Raw genomic sequence first — 17,375 nt, forward strand, 5'->3', positions numbered from 1 at the left:
TTTGGAGAAGCTGAAAATTTGCAGAGGGGTTTTGATGGCCTAAGCGGCCTCCAATTCTAGAGTTCTTCGGCTTGGGAGACTCGGAAAATGATGAGGAACACAGCTGTGCAAAACTTTTTGGTCTAAAAAGCTGGCTCTGCAACAGTGGTGCCGCCAGCGGCGGCGGCGGCAGTGGGGCAGGTGGAGCAGGCGGCTCAGCCGGTGGATGGGCACTGCTATGGCAGCGCTGGCAGAAATCCCCAAATAAAAAAATTGATTTGGGGGTTTGTTAATTCGCACATAGGCGAGTCTCCTAGCGTAGGCAAAATAGTGGAGCAGTGGGCGGTGGCAGGTGGAGCAGGCGGCTCAGCCCGGTGGATGGGCACTGCTATGGCAGCGCTGGCAGAATCCCCAAATAAAAAAATTGATTTGGGGGTTTGTTAATTCGCACCTAGGCGAGTCTCCTGGCGTAGGCAAAACAGTGGAGCAGTGGGCGGTGCAGGCGGCAACTGTTGATTTCGTGGCGGCTGCAAGCGGCTCCTGGCTGCTGCTCTACAGATCCATACAGCGGGTAGCTGAGAGGTGGCTGCTCTGCTACAAATCTGAGTGGCGACCAACTGATGGCGATTGTGGACAGGCGAGCAGATGGCGGGCAACTGTGGGCAGCTGCAGGGCACCAGGGCGACCAGCTTATGGAGCTCTGATACCAATGTTGGATGGGGTGGAAGCTCCCTGCACACACACAGACACACACATGCAACTCGAACACGAAGAGAGAGAGAGAGAGAGAGAGAGAGACGTACGAGGCAAAATGTGCTAGAAAGTGTACTCGATTGATAATATGAAAGTGCTAGTGAGTACATAAAAGGCCTAGAGCTAAGTGCCCAACACACAGGAGTGTGTTCACATGGGAAAAAACCCATGTCCGGTCATGGTAGAAAGTGCCTGTGTGTAAGCTCTATTCACAACAGGGCTTCCCGGAGGCCAAAGGCTAATACTTTTACGCTCACATTTCCCAGGAATTCCTCCTGCTCGAAAACACCTTCTTCCATGATCGCATTTCCCAAGAATTCCTCATGTCTTGGAAGTTCTCCCTCACTTGGGCCAACACTCTCTCGGTCTTGGGATGCTCCTCAACCCTAGGTGACAATTATCCTTCCTGCCATGACCTCTACCATTAGGTTGTTTGTCACCATCTTGATGATCTCGGCTCTTTCCCAAACCCTTGCTTGACCCACTTCTTCCTCGCGTCGCCGACAGTCTTACTGTTCACGCCAAAACTCCCGAAGCAAGTCCTCTCTCTCGTCGGTGCCTCTCCTCCATGTCTTCAAGGCTCTCCATCTAGGTGAGGTTCTTGTTGAGGGAGTATCGAAAAAAAACCATTTCCTATCTAGGTTAGACCTAGGCTAAGCTTTTGCTGAACCTAGACTACATGCAAAAAATGGGCTGAAAAGTTTTTGATGAACCTAGACTAAATGCAAAAAATGGGCTGAAATGTAAACCCTAATTCAGTTTTTCAACTATGCACATTGAATCTAGGATTGAAAACACTGTTGCAAGGGCTGAACTAATGCAAGACATTAAAAAAAATCCTAATTTTGACCTACAAACGTTAAAATGCAAACCCTAATTCAGCCTGCAAAAAACTCTAGCTAAGGACTGCCCTAGGCTGACCTATGCTCTGATACCAGTGTTACATGCATTGTGGAAATGTGAACTTGATTAACGCTAATTCTATTGTTTTAGCAAACACACAAGAGATGAGAGATGTAACCCTACTGTATATTCCAAAACATGAATATGTACAATGGTACTCAGATCTAGACTTAGATCCGGTTCATGCATGCTAACCTACTATGCATACAGAAGATCTTGTTGATTCCAAAGCTTGGCCATGCTCTCCAAATACTTATGTTCATGCCAAGAGCTGCCTCGGGCTGCCTCTATGCAAGGATTCTTGCCAACACAAAAGAGATGCCTAACAGATCTAGATCATTGAGATATCTGTCCTACTACAATGACCTTGGACCACCTTTATATAGGGGTAGGATGGCAAGTTGTTTTCAGGTCAGCCATCCACTTTCAGGTCCTAAAACATCATCAAAGTAACTATAAAACAGCTTCATATTGTCATATTGTGCCCAGGGCAATGTCTTGGGCACCTTTGGGCACCTATTGGGCTGTCCAAACTGCCCAAATAAGACCATAGAGGCGGTTGCAAGTAAGATCCATTTCCATGTGGCACTCATCGATGTGATGCACATGACAAAGCAAGAGCCTCCATCTCCCTTGGCTCAATTGGCACCACCTCACAGGTAGTTAAGAGACAAGAGTGTACATACTCTAAGGTATCCTTTGAAAAGAGTGCATATACTTGATTAATTATTGAAAAACAACTTGTTCATGATTAAAGTCCCCCTGTTAAGCTAGAACATCTCGAGTGGTTCAATAAAACAAGTTCAATAAGCAATTGTTAAACAACTTGTGCATGATTAAAGTCCCCCTGTTAAGCTAGAACATCTCGAGTGGTTCAATAAAACAAGTTCAATAAGCAATCAGTTACTAACGTTGGCCCAATGCAGGTAAGAGCCCCATCCCACCAAAGCTAGTAACACTGCGTGCTTTTTGGGAGGAGAATTTTATAACCGCTATCCCACAGAATAGGCATGCCAACAGAAGCAGCTCCAAAAGTAGTTTACTCCTATTATATATATACCGTCATAAGGCCAGATGAATCTGAAATTACGAATAATTTTAAAAGAAAGAAGAGAATCACCAAAAACAAACAAAAAATAAATAAAATTAGAGACACCCGAGCCACAAATTATACATATGTATAGAACATCATAGCTGCCCAAGTCATAGATTTTGCTTTCACAAAGTAACCATATAAAGTTTGAATAATTTCGTTGTGGCACCATAGTGGTTCAATGTAAAGTTTGTGGTGTACAGCGCACAACTCTATGAATCTTGAAGTGCTGACAGGGATAAGTACATTAAATATGTTACCTTTCTTGATATTATACATATGCACACATACATACATACAAAGTTATATAAACTGTATAATAAAAATCTTGAGAACTACACAGGATACATGTTACATCTAAAATACCCTTTCATTAATCAAGATAAAGCATGAAATGATAAACTCTACGATCTTGGAGTTGGAATTTCCAAGTACATGATGACCATTGAGAGCAGATTGTGTAGTGACAAGGACTTTGTTGACAAGCCAGCAACCTTGTGACAGTTTCTGGAAAAGCCATAGTTGGGCTTCAGCATTATGTAAGCAGTAGGGTTGTCCATCTTCCTCCAAATGTGTAGTTACTAGCATCTATAGGTCAACAAATGGATCAACCCATGAGGCCAACTTGAGGAAAGTAAGGGCTTGCTTCAACATGTACAAAGCCTACAAGGCTGCAGGAGTGATGTGAAGTATCCGATGGCATACCCTTTTTGAACTATTAAACCACCTTCAATTTTCAATACCTTTTGGCTAAAATGTTCCATACTTTGAAATCCGTATTGTAGCCAGCACAGCTCCCCCCCCACCCCCCCCCCCCCTTTTTATCTTTAGATTGTTACCCGCTTGACCTGTCTGTGACTATCTAATCCCCTTTGCTACACTGGGCTGCATATGTTAGCTGGTGTTGCTGCATGGTCACATTTACAAATGATATGCTGCTCCTGCCTCAAAATCTAGTGTCCAGAAGTCTCACTAAAACCCCTTTTTGCAATTTTTGTGCGGCATAAAACCCACAGTTCACTCATCGCAAGATGTCCCACCTTCTTAGAGCACAGCACAGTACTTGTGACCTCTATCATTCTAGGCACACTGCTTGAAAATATCATCATTCATCGAAGGAATGCTGTGACATAATGGCTATCCAGGCAAGGGACTAGGCAGTAAATGGGCAGGCTCTGCAAAGGGCAGCTCAGCCAGGCTAACCCAAAGGCTGAGGTGACACAGTGCACTAGTAGGCTTCATAGCCAGGCTCACCCTCTTTAGAAGCAACCAATGACCTCATAAGGGCTGCTCTCCTGCTCTGACAACCGAGGAGGTAAAGCCTAAACATGGCACTTCAGTTATCCCCTGCGGCACAAATATTTGCCAGCATCACATAAGGTGCTGGATCCATTGAATCCAATTCAGAAAAATGATCTGCAGCACGCAAGCCCCGCTGCACATCACTGTGAATTCTGCAGGCAGCAAGCAGGCTTGTCCATACTGAAGCCAATTTCCCAGCTGGCAAACTATCAACCAAGTCTTCCGCTTCTTCCAAGCACCCCGCACGGCCAAGAAGGTCTATCATACAAGCACAATGCTCCATCGTGGGGCGTATGCTGTAATCTCTATATATAGACATGAAATGCCTCCTGCCATCATCAACCCATCCCATGTGACTGCACACAGTAAGAACACAGGTGAAGGAGACATTGTTTGGCCTAAATCCAGCCGTGTGCATCTGATTGAAAAGATTTAGAGTCTCCTCACCATGGCCATTTTGGGCACATGCTGTTAGCATGGCATTCCAAGATGCTGCATCTTGTTGACTTGTCCTCCTAAACACACTCCTAGCATTTTGCACAAAGCCACACTTGCCATACATATGGATAAGAGCTGTCCCCACGACAACATCTTGCTCATATTCATTATTGGCAACTGCAGCATGGATTGATAATCCCTCTTCTAGGGCTGCCAAATTAGCACATGCATCCAGGGCACAAACAAAAGTAACTTTATTTGGTCTAAGACCATGAAGCTGCATCTGGCAAAAAACACAAAGAGCCTCTTCATCTTGATTACCATCTACACACGCTGACATCAATGCTGTCCAAGAGACCACGTTATGCTGAGTTATTCTACCAAAAGAATCCCTTGCCTCATACAAACGCCCACACTTGCCATACATTTTTATGAGGGCATTCACCACAGCAAGATCTCTGTCACATGCATTATAGACAGAACCAGCATGTATCCTTAGCCCTTCCCGCAGAGCTAAGAGACTCGCACATGCATCAAGAGCACACACAAATGTTACGGGTGTTAATTTCATACCTTGCAGCTGCAGCTGACAAAAAAGATCCAAAGCCTTCTTGCCATGGCCGTTCTTTGCGTATGCTGCAATAATGGCATTCCATGACACCACATCACGATGGGGCATTTTGTCGAATATGCTGAATGCATCATCCAGCCTTCCACACTTCCCATGCAAATTGACAAGGGCTGTCTTCACTACAATATCGTCAGTGTATTTGCTCCCATTGATAGCTGTAAGGAACTCCTGCACCTCTTCTAGGGTCATTAGACTGGAACATGCCTCAAGGGTACATAAGAATGTAACCTTGTTTGGTTCGACCCCATCTTGCTGCATCTTCCAAAAGAGATCTAGTGCCTCCTTACCTTGTTGCTTTTGAGCATAGGCTGCAATCATGGTGTTCCAAGAGACAACGTCGGGCCGAGGAATTCTGGCAAACACACTCCTTGCCTCATCCAGCTTGCCATTCTGAGCATAGGCCCTGATGAGGATACTCCATGAGAATGAATTTGGGCGGGAAATTTTATCGAAAGCCTCTTGTGCATCCTCCATGCTCTCACAATCAGCATACATAAGGACAAGACAATTACTGATGTATGTGTTGCGATGATATCCATGTCTGTTGATATATTGGTGGACAAGTTTACCATCAAGCAATGCTTTGGAGCTACCGCAGTGGCGGAGAATAGAGGTCAAGGCAGCAATGCTGGGTCGAGTGGAAAGCACCTGGTTGAGGTCAATGTCCATTGACGTAGGAGAGCTAGCTTGCTCCACAAAGCCATTCCGTGTCGCTGGTCTGGTAGTAGCCAGGAATGCGGAAGTGGCTACTGCAGGAGCGCCCCCAGGACCAGCTGGTGTGCAGCAGCCCTGGGGCAAAAGCTGCCATCTGCCCCATGGAAAGGTTCTGCTTAGCCCAGACCAGAAGAAGGTAGAAGATCGCCATTTCGACAACACAGAGGGTCGAACTGTCTCGTCACAGCAAGACGTCCATGTACAGCTTCGCATAGAGGCGGCCTTCAATCGTCAGACTGGAATGATAACCGGGCTCTGCAAGGGTGTGTAACCAATGCACGGACATTTGTTCCAATCTGGGCGGCCGCCCGCCGACAAAAGTGTAACAACACTCTCCTAAAGCCCAACTCCCTTTCTCCCTCCACATGGCTTTGCATCACTCACGTGCAATTTCTCCTTATACCCCATCGCCCTGCTCACACCAAGGGTTACCCGAAAAACCCCTGCTCATACGGAGGGTTACCTGCGGCTATCCTATAGCCATCGATAGGGAACCCTGCGCGGAACTCAAAGGCGTCGCTGTGCAGCCCATTCACAGGGATGGAAAGCTTGACACACCGGGAAGCTCTCAGAAGGAGCTTTCGGCTTTGTGGAACTGTGAACCTCTATTATCAGAACAAGAAGGTGACCATACCCAGCCTCTACAAGACCTTTACGAAGACCACAATGGAGACTCTCATCTTCTTCAGCTAGTAGATTACCTCCTTCCGAGCTTTGAGACCCTATTTCCACTTCTACAACAGTGCAAATCCTTGAAATACTGTAAATATTTGCACGCCTGCATCAGCAAGTACGGATATGACCGCAACGCATGTATGGGGAACTGGCTTGTCCACTTGTACGGCACTCTCGGAGCTGTGGAGCCTGCACAAGCTGCATTTGATAAAATATGCAACCATGATGTGTACTCATGGAACATGCTTCTTACTTCTTATGCTCAGACCGAAAGTTTGGATAATGCAAGAAAGGTTTTTGACAAAACGCCCCAGAAGAATGTGGTGTCTTGGAACGCTATGATGTCAGCGTATGCAGCACAGGATTGCGGCCATGAGGCTCTTAAACTCTTCTTCCAGATGCAAGCGACAGGCATCATGCCAAACAAGGTGACATTCATCTGTGCTGTTGATGCATGTGCAGGTGTGGGATTTTTAGAAAAGGGTCTGGAGATTCATGCTGCGATTGTTGACAATGGTTATGAGGCAGATGTTGTTGTTGGCACTGCTCTCATCAACATGTATGGCAAAGGCAGCAGACTGTCTTGTGCTACTTGTGTGTTTCATAGAATGCCAGAGAAAAATGTGGTTTCATGGACGGCCATGATTGCAGCATGTGAGTACACTGGATACAGCCAAGAGGCCTTGGTTCTTTTCTCGAATATGCAGCTCAATGATATCGTGCCAAATCAGGTCACCTTTACTTGTGTTCTTCGAGCATGTGCCAATTTGACAACCTCATATATGGGACAGAAGATTCATGGTGCCATGCTTAACAGTGGGTATGAGCTTGACACTGTTTTGTGCTCTGCCCTTATCAATATGTACGGCAAGTGTGGGAAGCTTGATGATGCAAGTTTTGTGTTTGCCAACACCCAGCACAAGGACACTGTTGCTTGGAATACCATGATTGCTGCATCCACTCAGAACGGGCACAGCAAGGAGGCTTTGAATCTTTTCTATCAGATGCAACTCGAAACCGTCAAGCCCAATATTATAAGCTTCATCTGTGCACTTGAGGCATGTGGCAGCGTACCTGACTTTAGAGAGGGTCACAAGATACATTCTCTTCTGGTTGGCATTGGGCTTGAGCAAGATGTAACTGTGGGGACCGCCCTTTTGGATATGTATGGTAAATGTCAGAGTGTGGATGATGCCTTGAGTGCTTTCAGTGGAATACAATGGCAGGATACTGCTCCTTGCAATGCCATGATCAAAGTGTTTGTTGAGAATAGATGTGACAGGGAGGCACTTGATTTGTTTCATCGAATGCATACCTATAGCATCATGCCAGATAAAATCACTTTCATCTCAGCACTGGAAGCATGCAACAGCTTGGAAACTTTAAATTCGGGTCTGCAAATGCATGCTGAAATCATTGAAAATGCCTATGAAGGGGATGTTGTGATGACCAATGCCCTTCTAAATATGTATAGCAAGTGCAAGAATCACAAGGATGTGAAGAGGATGTTTAACCGAATGATCGTTCGAGATGTTGTTTCATGGAATGCCTTGATTGCTCTCTGTGCTCAGAATGGGCATGGCAAGGAAGCAATCGATCTTATTCATTGTATGCAATTTGAAGGCATTGAGCCAGACAGTGTCAGCTTTCTCTGTGCCCTTGATGCCTGTGGCCGCTCACCATCTCTACAAATAGGGCAAGAGCTTCATGCTGCCAGTATTGCTAGTGGATTTAGCCAGGATCCAATGGTAAGTAATGCCCTTGTTAGTATGTATGGCAAGTTTGGTAGCCTACTCGAATCAAGAATTGTGTTTGAGGCAATGCCCCATCCAGATGTGGTCTCTTGGAGCTCCATAATTGTAGCCTTTTCTCAGAATGGCCAAGGTCCGGAGGCTTTACTTCTTTTCCATCATATGGAACTTGGAAGCATCATGCCAGATAAGGTTATCCTCATATGTGCTCTCAATGCTTGTGCCAACGCAGTGGCCCTAGAGAAAGGAAAAGAGATTCATGCTGACATTGTTATCAGAGGATACAAGCAAGATGATGTTGTTGGCACTGCACTCGTTGATATGTACGGCAAGTGTGGGAGTTTGCATGAGGCAAAGAGTATCTTTCTAAGGATGTCTCAACATGATTTAGTATGTTGGAATGCCCTCATAACAGCATGTGCACAGAATGGGCATGGCAACGAGGCTTTAGAACTCTTTGACCAAATGGAACTTGAAGGTGTCAAACCGAATAGCATCACATTCATTTCTGTTCTTACTGCATGTAGTCATACAGGAAGGGTGGAGGATGGCACTCGATATTTTTCTTCTATGTATAGTAACCATGGTGTACCACAATTGATGGAGCACTACGTATGCATGATTGATATCTTTGGCCGTGCAGGGCACTTAGACGAAGCAGAGGATCTCCTCAATTCTATGCCATTTAAAAAAAATCTTTCTGCAAGAGCAAGCTTGTTGAGTGCTTGTAAAATTCATAGTGATGTAGAACGTGCATTAAATGTTGTAAATGCTGGCTTTGATTCAGTGCCATATATTACGCTACATCAAGTGTGATGCATTCAAATATCTATGCTGCAGCCAGCAGGTGGGACAAAGTTGATGATGTAGGTCCAAAACAATAGCATGATGCATATGAGCAAAGCCATGTAGAGATGAACAAGCATGTGTGTGCATTTGCTCACAGTCTCCAGCCTCAGTAGTGGATACAGGAAAATGCTGAGCGGGCAGTATGTAGCTGATTCAGGGATTGTGTTTGACTATAATCTCGGTGGGGGATGTCATTTTGTGGAGATACTTTTAACTACAAAATTACTGAATAGGTTTTCCTTTTTTGCAGGTTAGACTCTGCTCCGAATGTTTGCCAATGTGGCAGCTCAAGTGAAGGTGAAGAGGGCCATTCCATTCTCAGATCGTCGACACGTGATTGAAATATGTGATGCCTTATGGCAATGAATCATGGTGGCAAGTAATTTTCTGCTAGCTACAGCTCTGCTCAGATGAATGTTTTTGAGTGGATCAAATTGTAAAATAGGATGATTGCTACGTACATAGGTACATGCAATGCACCTGGCACATGCATCGTTGAATAGAGGGAAGAAATGCAAAGACACAAAAGAGAGCACCCGAAGCCTATCGCTTATTTTGTAAAAAAAGCAGAGGCTGGATAGTACAAGAGAATGCCATGCTTCTGAATGGTAGAAGCTTGAAATCGGACAGATGGGTACTTCATGTGAAGGAGTTGCCTCACTTGGTAGCAGCAGAGAAGGTCGCACATCCAACACAAGGGCTTCATGTGCGGGTAATGGGGTAAGCTCAAATTTTGGCACTGCCCTTTCCTGGACCTTGGACACTGACTGCAAACAAAACAATGCGAGTCGATAATATAGATAACAAGTAAACAAGTTGCTGACAGCTGCTCCTTCCAACAACTATCAGTCACACACTACCTGCCTCAAAGTGCATCAGTCAAAGTAAGAACAGGGGCCTCAAAACTCCCCTACACTGGCAAGCAGCTGACTAATCAGCATGATTTTTAGAGCCCATACACATAGTATACAGTCCAAGTGATCCTGAGGAAGACAACCAGAGGAACGGTTCAAAAAACAAAAAACAAACTTGCTATTTGTAAAAATACTTGCATTTGTAACTGAAGGTGCAAGCCCATACACATTGTATACAGTACAAGTGATCCTGAGGAAGACAACGAGGGGAACCATTCAAAAAACCAAAAACAAACTTGCAATTTGTAAAAATACTTGTATTTGTAACTGAAGGTGCAAACCCATACACGCTGTATACAGCCCAGGTGATCCCGAGGAAGACAACCAGGGGAAACCAAAAACAAGCTTGCAATTTATAAAAATACTTGCATTTGTATCTGAAGGTGCAAATTAGGACTACTGTTTTTCAAAGAATGGACTGTCACCTCAATGACAAGAACCAAGAGGCCTCAAAAAAAGATATTGGTAGCTATGAAAATGTGCTCATCTATGCTAGTTTTATGCTCCATTGTCGTGGACTCAACATTCACAAGAAAGCATGTTAGGAAACCTAAATTGACAAAACTTGCAAGGGATATGAATTGCTAACCCTTGTAAAAAGCCTTGTGAAGTCCCCAACCCATCTGCTCTCAATTGCACTTTTTTGTTCTCCATCAATGCTAATGTGGGCAATCTCTCACTGCCAATATCACTTAACGTTTGTGGGGACACTCTAGAGAAGGAATGAAAGCATTCGTCCACTACATATCATTGCTTGCCATCAGATAATGTAACCAATGTCATCAATCAATTGCTAGAGCAAGGGTCGTTACCCTTCCAGATGAGAAGGTTCTTGCAGCACATCTTGAAGGGGCAGACTTCACAAAACTGTTATATCTAATAACCAGTTTTATTTTTGAAGAAATAATAATCGTCTTGGCCATTTGAAAAGAAGATCAGCAACAATGCTTGATGAACGTTGTAAAGCACAGAAAGGAACCAATTTTGCTTGAGCAGACGAGATCTTTGATTGATCCCAGGCAGCAGTGATTCCCCTCTATGGAATGTCAATCAATTGCTAAGTGCTATTTGCACTCATAATTGCAATTAAAGTCATTAGTATATCATAAAATAAGATCCAATTTTCAGTATGGCAAGATTACTTAGATGAGTCTCATACATAGAGCTGACAGCAAAGAGATGGTAGTGATGGTAGCTAGGGTTTGACAGATTAGCGCCCCCTCTTCTTGTTTTTCACCTCTGTCTTCAAGCTCCCAGGCCTGTTGGATCGGCGACTCAGCAACAACGCCCCGCACCCCCCGCCCTCCCCTTGGGTGCATGGGCACCAAGTGGAGGGGTACCCCAACCCTGCTAAGGGCACAAGGCGCCGGCTCCAGTGCCGGGGCAGCACAGAGCCCCCAGTTCCTCAGAGGCGACCTTCTTCCCTGGCAGCACCACTTTCCCTCTTGACCCCCTGCTATGGATCCTAACAGAGAATCTCTGACGAGATACGACAAGATGTTAGAAGAGTTCATTGAAACCAAAAAGCAGCTGGAAGATTCAAGAGCTCGTGTTGAAGAACTTAAACTACTACTACTTCAGAAACAAATGGAAGAGAAGGAGGAGGCCGGTAGCAAGGAGCCCCCAAAGGATGCATCCAGGTAATCCCTCTGCCATTATACCACAGGTCTGCTTGCCCTCAGACATGGTGCATGCTCTGGAAAGGGATTACTCAGCCAGGTGCTTAGTCAGTTTACTGTTCGGTCCAAGACCACCGGTTGAGTATCTAAGAAGTTGGCTAAGGGATAATTGGATTAGCATAGACCTAGAAGCTGAGGTCATCCAGGCTCACCCCAATGGATACTATATATTTCTTATGAAGGACTCTGATATGGCCCTAAAGGTTCTGGGATCTGGGCAATGGATGTATAGGAACCTCCCCTTGTGCTTCTCCAAATGGTCTAAAGACTTCAACCCCAATTGCCCCAAACCCTCTGCCTGCCTTATGTGGGTAGAACTACCCAATCTCCCCTTCTATCTCTACCCGTGGGTGAAGAAGAATGTTTCCCCCATAGGTAAAGTCCCAGGAATAAGACCCAAGAATGACTACAACCCAGCCTGGCATCCTCAAATCCTTGTTGAAGTTTATCTTGATAAACCCCTAATTGATGAAATAGAAGTTAATTGTGAGGAGTATACCATCCAGTAGAAAGTCCTATTCAAACATCTCCCCAATCAATGCTGAAATCAACCAGATGGACCATGACCTGATCAACTCTTACCAACCCCTACAGAAGGAGCACCGGATTGAAGAACCTAGTAGGATGAACCTGGCCCAGTCAGATACTGAAATTGGTAATTCAAATGAAATGGAGGTGGTCAAGGAACTTAAAAGGGGACACTCCTTTGGTGGGTTCCACTACTCCCCAATCAGAGCTACCAAGTGTGAGGGAAAAAGAACGAAAGGACCAGATGTACGAGATATCAGCGCAAAACAACACAGCATGAAATATGTGAGTGAGTCTATATATAATGGTGAGTGAACATATTTACAAGAGCCCTCTAATGTTAGGTGACTTTGAGTAGAAAGACCAATGCAGAAGCAGAGATGATGTTGGAGCTAAATCACGGTCGATGACGAAGGCTCGCGTCGATGTGAGGCAAAGCACTCTGAGAGGTGGTCTGTGTTGAAGGCTCGTGTCAAGTGGATGCAGAGGCACTCCGAGGTGGTAGTGGCAGTGGCAACGGAAGATGAGGTGATGCAGGCTTTGGTGACAAGGGTGCTGCTATACTTGAGGTGGTAGATGAAGAGCACAAAGGGCTGCCGTCCCGAGTGGTGGTGGTGGTGCAAGCTCTGATGACAAGGGTGCTGCAAGACCTGAAGGGTGCAAGGTCTAGTGACAAGGGTGCTCCATACCTGAAGGGTGGTGAAGAGCAGAGAGGGCGGCCGTCCCGAGTGGTGCAAGCTCTGGTGACATAGGTGCTGCGTACCTGAAGTGGTAAGGAGCAGAGAGGGCTGCCATCCCAAGTGGTGCAAGCTCTGACGACACGAGTGTTGCGTACCTGAAGTGGTGTTGTTGGTGAAGATAAGCAGAGAGCGGGCTAACATCTTGATGGTATGATGTAGCAGAGAGTGGGCTGCTGTCCCGATGGTGAGAGCTGAGGAAAAAACGCTGATGTGCTGATCTAAGCATCTGCTGATGATAAACACTGAAGTAAGCACTGATGGTGTGCTGATGTAAATGCTGATGTAAGCCTGATGTAAACGCAAATGACAAACGCTGATGTCTGTGCTGATGTAAGCCTGACGTAAGCGTTGATGTAAGCCTGATGTAAAACGCTGAAGATAAGTGCTGATGTAAACGCTGAAGGTAGTAGAGAGGGCTTCTGTCCCACGGTGTGGCCTGTAGCAGAGAGTCGGCTGCTGTCCCATGTAGTGGCCAGATGAGAAACGCTGATGTGCTGAATGTTAGGCAAGGATGATGAAGAGATGTTGTGTAGAGCCTGGCAGAAGCAACAGCAGCAGCAGCAACATATGGTACCGGATATATGCAATGAAGTGGTACACTTGGTGAAGTGATAGGCAAGCCTGGCAAGGCTATTGTACCAAGGGGGAGTGCTGGTCGGTCAGCCTAAAGGCTGTAGGCCAGCAGCCAAGACAAAAATCCCCAAGTAAGACCAAAAATACCTAGAAAATTCCCCTTTTTAGCGCTAGGAAAACTACTGTTTTCACACACCCCCTCTCGGTCCAAAAAGGGGACCATGAGAGAAGATGAGAGAAAATGATGGATGCCAGGGCCATCCCACACTGACACACTAACAAAAGGAATGTATCCCCCTCCCCTCTAGAAACAAAATCTGATAAACTCAGAGAGGGCGATCGTGATGGCAAAGGTGGTGAAGATGAGTGGATGTACATGGGTTGGTTGTCTCCCAAAGCAAAATCTTGAACGAGGCTCTCCATTGAGTAAGAAGTCCCAAAGTTTGGAGAAACAACTTCAGGTGAGAAGAATTGGTCCTCCGGGGGTGCAAGTAGACGATCCATGTTGTGTGCTCTCAAGGTCTTCAATTCCTTTGCTCACGATAGCTCTGATACCATGTGAGGGCAAGAGGACGAAAGGACAAGATGTACGAGAGATCAGAGCAAAACGACACAAGATGAAATATGTGAGTAAGTCTATATATAATGGTGAGTGAACATATGTACAAGAGCCCTCTAATCTGAGGTGACTCCGAGTAGAAAGACCAGTACAGAAGCAGAGATGATGTCGGAGCTGAAGCATGGTTGATGACGAAGGCTCCCGTCGATGTGAGGCAAAGCACTCCGAGAGGTGGACGGTGTCGAAGGCTCGCGCCGAGTGGATGCAAAGGCACTCCGAGGTGGTAGTGGCAGCAGAAGATGAGGTGATGTAGGCTCTGGTGACAAGGGTGCTATTGTACCTGAGGTGGTAGATGAAGAGCAGAGAGGGCTGCCATCCCGAGTGGTGGTGGTGGTGCAAGCTCTGGTGACAAGGGTGCTCTGTACCTGAAGGGTGGTGAGGTGCAGAGAGGGTTGCCGTCCCAAGTGGTGCAGGCTTTGGTGACACATGTGCTGCGTACCTGAAGTGGTAAGGAGCAGAGAGGGCTGCCGTCCCAAGTGGTGCAAGCTCTGGTGACACGGGTGCTGCGTACCTGAACTGGTGTAGTTGGTGAAGATAAGCAGAGTGTGGGCTGCCATCCGGATGGTATGATGTAGCAGAGAGTGGGCTGCTATCCCGATGGTGAGTCCGGATGGTGAGAGCTGAGGAAAAAATGCTGATGCGCTGATGTAAGCATTGATGGTGTGCTGATGTAAACGCTGATGTAAGCCTGATGTAAGGCTCATGTAAGGCAGATGTAAACGCTGATGTCTGTGCCGATGTAAAACGCTGAAGATAAGCGTTGATGTCAGTGCTAATGTAAACGCTAAAGGTAGCAGAAAGGGCTGATGTCCCACAGTGTGGCCTGTAGCAGAGAGTGGACTGTTGTCCCGTGTAGTGGCCAGATGAGAAACGCTGACGTGCTCAATGTCAAGCGAGGATGATGAAGAGGTGTTGTGTAGAGCTCAGCAGAAGCAACAACAGCAGCACCATATCGTACCGGATATATGCAATGAAGTGGTACACTTGGTGAAGTGATGAGGCAAGGCTATATATACCAAGGGGGAGTGCTGGTCGGTCAGCCTAAAGGTTGTAGGCCAGCAGCCAAGACAAGAATCCCCAAGTAAGACTAAAAATACCCAGAAAAATCCCCCTTTTAAGGGCTAGGAAAAATACTATTTTCACACCCCCTCTTGGTCCAAAAAGGAAGATGATGGATGCCAGGGTCCCACACTAACACACTGGCAAAAGGAATGTATCCCCCTTTGGAAACAAAATCTGATAAAGTCAGAGAGGGCGATCGTGATGGCAAAGGTGGTGAAGATGAGTGGAATTACATGGGTTGATCGTCTCTCAAAGCAAGATCTTGAACGGGGCTCTCCAATGAGAAACAAGTCCCATTCCTTGTGTGAACCAGATCAGAATTTGGAGAAAAAACTTCGGGTGAGAAGAATTGGTCCTCCGGGAGTGCGGGTAGACAATCCATGTTGTGTGCTCTCGAGGTCTTCAATCCCTTTGCTCACAATAGCTCTAATACCATGTGAGGGCAAAAGGATGAAAAGACCATATGTATGAGAGATCAAAGCAAAACAACACAGCATGAAATATGTGAGTGAACATATGTACAAGAGCCCTCTGATGTGAGGTGACTCTGAGTAGAAAGATCAGTGCAGAAGCAGAGATGATGTCGGAGCTGAAGCACCGTCGAAGATGAAGGCTCGCGTCGATGTGAGGCAAAGCACTCCGAGAGGTGGTCGATGTCAAAGGATCGCGTCGAGTGGATGCAGAGGCACTCCGAGGTGGTAGTGGCAGCGGAAGATGAGGTGATGCAGGCTCTGGTGACAAGGGCGCTGTTGTACTTGAGATGGTAGATGAAGAGCAGAGAGGGCTATCATCCCGGGCGGTGGTGGTGGTGCAAGCTCTGATGAGAAGGGTGTTGCAAGACCTGAAGGGTGCAAGCTCTAGTGACAAGGGTGCTGCGTACCTAAAGGGTGGTGAGGAGCAGAGAGGGCTACCGTCCCGAGTGTTGCAAGCTATGGTGACACGGATGCTGCGTACCTGAAGTTGTAAGGAGCGGAGAGGGCTGCCGACCTGAGTGGTGCAAGCTTTGGTGACACGGGTGCCGCATACCTGAAGTAGTGTCGATGGTGAAGATAAGCAGAGAGTGGGCTGTTGTCCTGATGGTTTGATGTTGCAACTGTCTCGATGGTGAGAGATGAGGAAAAAACGCTGATGTGCTGATGTAAGCACTGATGATCTGCTGATGATAAACGCTGATGTAAGCATTGATGGCTAATGTAAGCGCTGATGTAAAACGCTAAAGATCAGTGCTGATGTAAATGCTGAAGGTAGCAGGGAGGGCTGTTGTTCCACGGTGTGGCCTATAGCAGAGAGTGGGTAGCTGTACCGTGTAGTAGCCAGATGAGAAACATTGATGTTCTAAATGTCAGGCGATGATGATGAAGAGATGTTGTGTAGAGCCCGACAGAAGCAGCAGCAACAGCAACATATGGTACCAGATATATGCAATGAAGTTGTACACTTGGTGAAGTGATGAAGCAAGGCTATATATACCAATGGGGAGTGCCAATCAGCCTAAAGGCTGTAGGCCAGCAGCCAAGACAAAAATCCCCAAGTAAGACCAAAAATTCCCCTTTTTAGGGCTGGGATTAAAAAAAAAATTCACACACCCCCTCTCGGTCCAAAAAAGGGACCATGAGAGAAGATGATGGATGCCAGAGTCCCACACTGACACACTAGCAGAAGGAATGTATCCCCCTCTGGAAACAAAATCTGATAAAGTCAAAGAGGGCGATCGTGATGGAAAAGGTGGTGAAGATGAGTGGATGTACATGGGGTGATCATCTCCCAAAGCAAGATCTTGAACGTGGCTCTCCACTGAGTAAGAAGTCCCATTCCCTGTGTGGACCAAATCAAAGTTTGGAGAAACAACTTCGGGTGAGAAGAATTGGTCCTCCGGGAGTGCGGGTAGATGATCGATGTTGTGTGCTCTCAAGGTCTTCAATCCCTTTGTTCACGATAGCTCTGATACCATGTGAGGGCACAAGGACGAAAGGACGAGATGTACGAGAGATCAAGGCAAAACAACATAGCATGAAATATGTGAGTGAGTCTATATATAATGGTGAGTGAACATATGTACAAGAGCCCTCTGATGTGAGGTGACTCTGAGTAGAAGGACCAGTGCAGAAGCAGAGATGATGTTAGAGCTGAAGCACAGTCAATGACGAAGGCTCACGTCGATGTGAGGCAAAG

At 46.3% G+C, this 17,375-nt stretch overlaps 2 protein-coding genes across 2 annotated transcripts; one reads left to right on the forward strand and one right to left on the reverse strand.

Annotated features, from left to right (window-relative positions):
- Positions 1 to 3,121: 3,121 nt before the first annotated feature.
- LOC147607147 (pentatricopeptide repeat-containing protein At2g13600-like) lies at positions 3,122 to 6,026 on the reverse strand. Its single transcript, XM_086791172.1, has one exon. The coding sequence runs from the start codon at positions 6,024 to 6,026 to the stop codon at positions 4,065 to 4,067; it is 1,962 nt and encodes a 653-aa protein (XP_086647298.1). The 3' UTR covers positions 3,122 to 4,064.
- Positions 6,027 to 6,178: 152 nt separating this feature from the next.
- On the forward strand, positions 6,179 to 10,379 carry LOC147607148 (putative pentatricopeptide repeat-containing protein At3g01580). The gene is made up of 2 exons (XM_086791170.1): positions 6,179 to 9,467; positions 9,554 to 10,379. Exon 1 carries the CDS (start codon positions 6,179 to 6,181, stop codon positions 9,053 to 9,055), a length of 2,877 nt encoding a protein of 958 aa, XP_086647296.1. The 3' UTR covers positions 9,056 to 9,467; positions 9,554 to 10,379.
- The last annotated feature ends 6,996 nt before the right edge of the window (positions 10,380 to 17,375 follow it).

Source organism: Cibotium barometz, chromosome 56 (assembly GCF_041138505.1).
Source record: "Cibotium barometz isolate CiBa-2024 chromosome 56, ASM4113850v1, whole genome shotgun sequence".
Classification (NCBI taxonomy): Eukaryota; Viridiplantae; Streptophyta; class Polypodiopsida; order Cyatheales; family Cibotiaceae; genus Cibotium; species Cibotium barometz.

Bases quoted from the DNA above. Each gene is read 5' to 3' on its own strand.
- LOC147607148 (XM_086791170.1), top strand. From the start codon at position 6,179: ATGGCTTTGCATCACTCACGTGCAATTTCTCCTTATACCCCATCGCCC.
- LOC147607147 (XM_086791172.1), bottom strand. From the start codon at position 6,026: ATGCGAAGCTGTACATGGACGTCTTGCTGTGACGAGACAGTTCGACCC.